Source organism: Carlito syrichta, unplaced genomic scaffold, assembly GCF_000164805.1.
Source record: "Carlito syrichta isolate Samal-C Ts95f unplaced genomic scaffold, Tarsius_syrichta-2.0.1 Scaffold289188, whole genome shotgun sequence".
NCBI lineage: Eukaryota > Metazoa > Chordata > Mammalia > Primates > Tarsiidae > Carlito > Carlito syrichta.
In genome coordinates, this window is record NW_007233284.1 from 22,274 (window position 1) to 28,623 (window position 6,350).

The 6,350-nt window shown below is 56.3% G+C and overlaps 2 protein-coding genes across 9 annotated transcripts in view; one reads left to right on the forward strand and one right to left on the reverse strand.

The window, feature by feature from the left end:
• The window catches only part of CIZ1 (CDKN1A interacting zinc finger protein 1), a 27,227-nt gene extending 22,108 nt beyond the window's left edge, over positions 1-5,119 (forward strand). For 6 of the 7 annotated variants that reach the window (XM_021710483.1, XM_008054172.2, XM_021710485.1 and 3 more), the window contains one exon: positions 15-357. In XM_021710483.1, coding sequence (XP_021566158.1) covers positions 15-227 — 213 coding nt within the window. In that variant the 3' untranslated portion in view covers positions 228-357. Of the gene's footprint in view, positions 1-14; positions 358-3,576 lie in introns of those variants that run through there. The other variant, XM_021710484.1, reaches the window with a different exon arrangement.
• On the reverse strand, positions 2,349-6,343 carry CUNH9orf16 (chromosome unknown C9orf16 homolog). 2 transcript variants are annotated; one of them, XM_021710488.1, is made up of 3 exons: positions 6,122-6,342; positions 5,918-5,986; positions 2,349-2,808 (listed from the first exon to the last, which is right to left on the reverse strand). In XM_021710488.1, exons 1-3 carry the CDS (start codon positions 6,198-6,200, stop codon positions 2,636-2,638), a joined length of 321 nt encoding a protein of 106 aa, XP_021566163.1. In that variant the 5' UTR covers positions 6,201-6,342; the 3' UTR covers positions 2,349-2,635. The 2 variants fall into 2 exon arrangements, with proteins under 2 accessions (XP_021566163.1, XP_008052367.1); XM_008054176.1 differs by lacking the exon at positions 5,918-5,986 and having other exon boundaries at positions 6,122-6,343.
• Between the last annotated feature and the right edge of the window lie 7 nt (positions 6,344-6,350).

Sequence of the window (6,350 nt, forward strand, 5' to 3'; positions counted from 1 at the left end):
CACTCTTTGTCCAGAAATACAAGGCGGCCAAGAAACCCAGCCCCACCACACGGCCTGTGAGCCGCCGGTGCGCCATCAACGCCCGCAACGCCTTGACTGCCCTGTTCGCCTCTGGTGGCCGCTCGCCTTCCCAGCCCAGCACCCATGACTCGGCCAAAACCCCCAGCAAGGTGACGACTCAACCCTCCCAGCCCCATCCGCGGCGCTCCACCCGCCTCAAAACCTAGTAGCGGGCCCTCCCTGTGCTCAGCCTGCCTGGGGCCAGGTCTGTTGATGCTTTGAGGAGTCTGCGTGAAAACTTTGGTGTGGTTTGTGGCTTCACTCAGAATCCAATAAATGAAGGTAGTTTGGCTGTGCCGTCCCCCACCAGCACTTCTGTCTGGGTGGATAGGGGAAGGATAGCTGGCGCCCAGCCCCTCTGGGCACATGTAGGGCAGAACCAGAAGACTGAAGACAGGCTCCCTGACAACCAGGCGCTCTGGAGCACAAGGCACTTCACCTCTCTGAGCCTCAGTTTCCTTTTTTGGGGGTTCTCGCTCTGTCTCCCAGGTTGGAGGGCAGTGGCATGACCATGGCATACTGCAGCCACGACCTCCTGGGCTTAGGCTATCTTCCTGTCAGATTCCGAGTAGCTGGGACTACAGGTTCATGCCACCACGCCAGGCTAATTTTTAAATTTTTTTGTGGAGACAAGGTCTCACTATGTTGCCCAGGTTGGCCTTGAACTCCTGGGCTCAAGCAGTCCTCCCACCTTGGCCTCCCCAAGAGCTGGAATTGTAGGCATGAACTACCATGCCTGGCCAATTTTCTTTTTGTGTGTGTGTGTGTGTATTGGTGTCTCACTCTGTCACCCAGGCTGGAATGCAGAGGCACGCTCACGGCTACCACAGCCTCAACCTGCTAGGCTCAGGCCATCCTTCTGCCTCAACCTTCCAAGTAGCTGGAACCACAGGCATGTACCACCACACCTGGCTGATTTTTTTATTTATTGTAGAGATGAGGTCTCACCATGTTGCTCAGGCTGGTCTCAAACCCCTGAGCTCAGGTAATCCTCTTGCCTCGGCCTCCCAAAATGCTGGGACTACAGGCATATACCACCATGCCTGGTTAATTTTTTAATTTATTTGTAGAGATGAGGTCGCGACAAGTTGCCCAGGCTGGTCTTGAACCCATGGGCTCAGGCAGTTCTCTCACTTTGGCCTCCCAAAGTGCTGGGATTATGGGCGTGAGCCACCATGCCTAGCCCAGTTTTCCTCTTAATAATGTATCAGGGCTAGGAAAGTACCTTCAAGTACAATCTTATTTAACCTTCACAATGACCTTAGGAGGCAGTCTTATTATCCCCACATTACAGATGAAGAAACTGAAGCCTAGCAAGGCCAAGTGACTACTAAAGGCCACACAGCTGGCAAGTGGCCAGGATTTGACCCTGGGCTTGAGCTGTGGGACCCCAGTGTGGCCAGTCTCTCTAGCTGCACCCTATGGAGGAGCAGGAGTGGAGATCCTTGCTGCTCAAGCCTGCTGGTTCTCAGTTCCTAGTTGACTCACAGGGGTGCCGTCCTCTTGGCCAGGTGACCCTAAGATGAATCATCAGCAAGTGGGGCCCAGGCTGAGTTGGCTCTTCTGCTATTTCCACATTCGTAAGACCCTTAGAGGCCTTATAGATGGCTCATGCCTATAATCCCAGCACTTTGGTAGCCTGAAACGTGAGGATTGCTTGAGGCTGGGAGTTCCAGACCAGCCTGGGCAACATAGTGAAATCCCACCTCTACAAAAAAAAAATTAGCCAAGCATGGTGGCAGCCACCTGTAGTCCCAGCTACTCAGGAGGCTGAGGCGGAAGGATCACCTGAGCCCAGGAGTTCGAGGCTGTGGTGAACTATGACTGTGCCACTGCACTCCAGCCTGGGGGACAGAGACCCTGAATCAAAAAAAAAAAAAAAAGCCCTTCAGATGTAAACAACCAGACCAACCCTGTTATTGGCTAGCTAGGGGGATAGGGCAAAAATGAGTGGCAATGCCAAGGTTGTACAGCATGTCTTGGTGTTGGCTGTCTTGGTGAAAGGCCTTAGTACCCAGATAGGCTGAGAGCATCCCATAGGGCCACACAGCATGTTCGACAGCCTCAGCTGGGCTGCTGGGCAGGAATATACCACGTGGAGAGAAACCCCAGATCTCACCTGTACCCTCTGTGTGCAGAAATACAAGGCAGCCAAGAACCCCGCCCAGCCCCACCACCTGGTCCCTGAGTCGCCACTGCGTGATCAGTGCCTGAACACCCGGATGGCTGTGTTCCTCTCAAGCAGCCCCACCGGGGCCCTCACCCTGGGATAGAGGAGAGAGGCACAGTGGTGTGGGAGACCCGTTTAATGTGGTCACTCAGGCCTGGGCAGGGCCTAAGAGTAGGGCAGGCAACAAGAGGGTAGTCGCAGGCCGACCCCCATCCCCCAGAAGGGATGCAGTTAGTGGGGGCTGGCCCAGGCAGGCCAAGGGGACTGCCAGAAGGGTGGCCAGGTGGACAGACCCACCAGGGGACTCTGAAAGCCAGCCTTTGAGGAGGTATCTAAGCCAGAGTGGGAGTGCCCAGGCCAGAGCCCAGCACAGGAAGGCTGAGGCCTGACCGGGGGCCCTGGAGCCTAGGGGCTGGCATCGCTGGGGGCCTCCCCAAGCTGCTGTTGGAACTCGAGGCGTGTCTGCCGGTTGGACTCCAGCAGCTCCTGGAGGCGGGCGTGGAGGTGGTCGTTCTTTTCCTCCAGGTGGTCCAGGCACGAGTTGATCTGGTCCAGCATGGAGTTGATGGCAGCGTATTCTGGAGGCAGGGGAAAGACAGAGCCCAAGTCCCGGGTCTCCTCAGGGCTTACAGACACCCCACCCCCGTGACTGTCTGCTAGCCTGCCTCCAAAGGGGCTCTGGGCAAGTCCCTACCCCTCCTGAGCCTCAGTGTCGCCACCTGGAAAGTGGGTAAATATCAAAAGAGAAACAGCTTGGCAGTCATAATACCTTAGTATGCCATCCTTTTCTTTTTTTTTTTTTTTGAGTTGGGGTCTCACTCTGTCGCCCGGGCTGAAGTGCAGTGGCATGCTCACAACCATCACAGCCTTAACCTCCTGGGCTCAAGCAATCCTCTTGCTTCAGTCTCCTCAGTAGCTGGGACTCCAGGCACACACCACCATGTCCGGCTAAGTTTTTGATTTATTGTAGAGACGAGGTTTCGCCAAGTTGCCCAGGCTGGTCTCGAAACCCTGGGGTCAAGCAAACCTCTTGCCTCCACCTCCCAAAGTGCTGTGATTACAGGCATGAGCTACTGTGCTTGGCCCACTATCCTTTTCTCTAGGTTAGGGTTGTCACAGGATGGTCAGCCAGTATCCTGCCTGGGAAGTCCTGCCAGGTGCCAAGTCTGTGTACTCCCTTTAGTAGCCGCCCAAAAGCCAGAGCCCCTGTTCCTGTGTCGGCAGTCAAGGTCTCTGCATGGCTCTCTCTGCGCTCAGGATGAAGCACCCAGCAGACTCGCCTCTCCAGCCCCATCTCCCCTGCCGCTGCCTTTCTCCCCTCTCATACCTTCCTTTGCCTACCTCAGGCCCTTTGAACATGCTGCCGCCTCTGCCTGGAATATGCTGGGTCCTCCTGTCTTCCTTCCCTCCTCTCTTCCTGGATGAGTCTCACTCATCCTCCAAGTCTCAGTGTGGATGTCACCACGGGGAGTCCTCTCAGTGCCCCAGACAGGATGGGGCCTCTATCCTGACCCCAGTTCCCCCCCCGACTCCATGGCCCTCATGCTTAGGATCTACTGCTGGGCCAGCCTGTGTCTCCCACTTGACTGTGAAGCCCCACAAGAGGTGAATGGTCTTGTGTTTGCTGCTGTCTCTCCAGTGCCCTCACTGTCACACAATGAGCATCTGTGGAATGAGTGAGTGAGTGAATGAATGAAGGCTCTGCCTTGGCTCCACTCCCTGCCGTTGTCAACCCATCCCTACCACCCAGAATGCTTCCACCCCAACAACCCTTCAAGGACCAGAGCACAAAACGACTCCTCCAAGGAGCCTTCCTTGGGCTCCACCGGAAACCATCCCTTCCTCCCCCATGACCACTCCTGACCTGCCTCTCAGCAACACAGTGTCCCTTAGGATCCAAGGGCTGGGCCTGTGCCCACTGCGGGACCCAGTTCTGAGCCAGCCCATGACTCAGACACACTCAGCTGCCAGCTTGGGACCAACGGGGATGCAGCCAGTGGAGGCTAGAGGAGCCCAAGGTCTGAGGAGTATGTGGCATATGGGTGCAAATGTGCCTGTGTCCCCAGGGAAGGGCACCTGTCACCCAAGACAGCCCCCTCACAGAGGACAGAATCCCAGAAATCTGAATCTTAAAGTTCAACCTCCTGGTGGTTGCACTTAGCTGGGGAAACCGAGGCCTAAGAAGGAAGGAACCTCCCCAGGGTCCTCCAGCCGGTTGGTGACAAAGACAGAAGGACTCAGAGTTGGGGCTCAGGGGCACTTGGGTTTGAGTTCTATCCCAACAAGTTATGGCACCTTTCTGGAAAAGGGGGTAAGAACTGGGTTGCTGTAAGGATCCAGGTATATCAAGAGCTCAGATGGGGTCTGGCCGAGCAAGTACTTAATACATGGTTGTTATTATCAACGTTTCGCATTCTGTGTCATGGGACACAAGTTGGGAGAAGAGAAGGGGGAGGCAGGTGTCTCCACTTCCAGTCAGGTGTTATCTGTGTCAAGGGTACTCTCAGGTCCAAGCCTTTGCTTCTGTCCGGGACACCCTCCTTCCCCCATTCTAAGTCCTATCTGCCAACATCTACTCAAAGTGACCACCTGGGAGGCCCTTCCTGATGTTCCCACCACGGGTACCACAGTGACTACACACATCTGGCCACCGTTCACCAGCAATGCCCAAAGCAAACTTAGCTGCCCACCACTTACCCCAGTGGGAGGTCTCCACCTCTTTATTCAAAGCAGACCCTGGGGGACAAAAATGTTCTAGAACTGCTGTGCCGCTGGATGCACAGCTCTGTGAATCTACAAAAACCCACTGGATTGTACACGTTTAAGTGGGTAAGTTGTATTGGATGTGAATTATAGCTCAATAAAGCTGTTACAAAACAAAAAGCTTGCTCCATTCTCGCCCTCTAAGTTAATACCCCGCTCTATGGTACACCACAGAGAAAAATGACCATAACCACTTACTGAACACTTGCGCGCAGTCACCTCAACATTTTTTTTTTTTTGAATTGGAGTCTCTGTCACCCAGGCTGAAGTGCAGTGGCACACTCCCGGCCACTCCACGTGCTGGGCTCAGGTGATCCATCTCAGCCTTCCAAGTAACCGGAACTACAGGCGCGCGCTACCATGCCCAGCTAATTTTTGATTTTTTGTAGAAACGAGGTCCCGCCAAGTTGCTCGGGCTAGTCTCGAACCCGCGGGCTCAGGCAATCCACTCGCCTCGGCCTCCCAAGGCGCTGAGATTACAGGCTGAGCCACCGAGCCTGGCCAACATTTTCCAACCATTTTTCATTTAATCCTGATACATCCCAGTCAGGAGACGCTACTCATTATTCCAATTTTATAGGTGAGGAAGCTGAGGCTGGAGAAGGTGAGAAGGGAGCGGATCATTCTCCCTCCACACTCCACGCCTGCACTCTGAAGCCCGCAAAAGGCTGCTTTATAATCTGGTTGTATTTGGCAAGGCTAGGAGGCCACCCCGCAAAGCCAGGTGGCTGGGGATGCTGACTCAGCAGAGCCGGGCCCACCGGGTCAGCCCCTCCTGCTAAGCCGAGCCGGCTAAGTCGGCCCCGCCCCCTCAGGTGTCTCGGTCTCCCCAGGGGGCTGAGGAAGTGGCTGGAGCAAAGCCCAAACTGGCGCGTGTGCCTGAACCCGCCTCTGCTTCCCCAAATGGAAAACGGAGCTGCTTACCCACAGCTGTCACCGCTGTGGTTTCCAGGGACCCGCTCGCAGGAGCTCGCCCCGCATCCGAGACAGCACCTGCAAACTGGGATCCACTGGGGGCCAGCTGGGGCGGGCTCTTCGTCCCTTTCAAGCCCCCATCCCGGCCCCGACCCCCCCCACCAGGAGCGCATCCTGGGAAAGCAGAGGTCGCCTCCCAGCCCCCTGGGTCACCTGCTTCTCCGAAGCCATCGTCCTCGCCTTCCGCGTCCGCCTCCACCGGCATGCCCAGGTCCCCGTTGGGGCCCGACATTGCGGGCCCAAGCGCCGCAGGGGCCGCGCGGCGATGGAACGCGGCGACTGTCGGGCCGAAAGCCGGCGCCGGGCGGAAGGTGGAGGCGGTGGACAGAGCTCGGGGCCGGAAGGGTGGAACGCCGCGGAGGATCTCAGCCTGGCGGCCGGG

Bases quoted from the DNA above. Each gene is read 5' to 3' on its own strand.
- CUNH9orf16 (XM_021710488.1), bottom strand. From the start codon at position 6,200: ATGTCGGGCCCCAACGGGGACCTGGGCATGCCGGTGGAGGCGGACGCG. The intron at 5,987-6,121 runs GTGACCCAGGGG...CCCAGTTTGCAG, and splicing joins CGATGGCTTCGGAGAAGCAG to GTGCTGTCTCGGATGCGGGG. The intron at 2,809-5,917 runs GTAAGCAGCTCC...CCCTGCCTCCAG, and splicing joins CACAGCGGTGACAGCTGTGG to AATACGCTGCCATCAACTCC.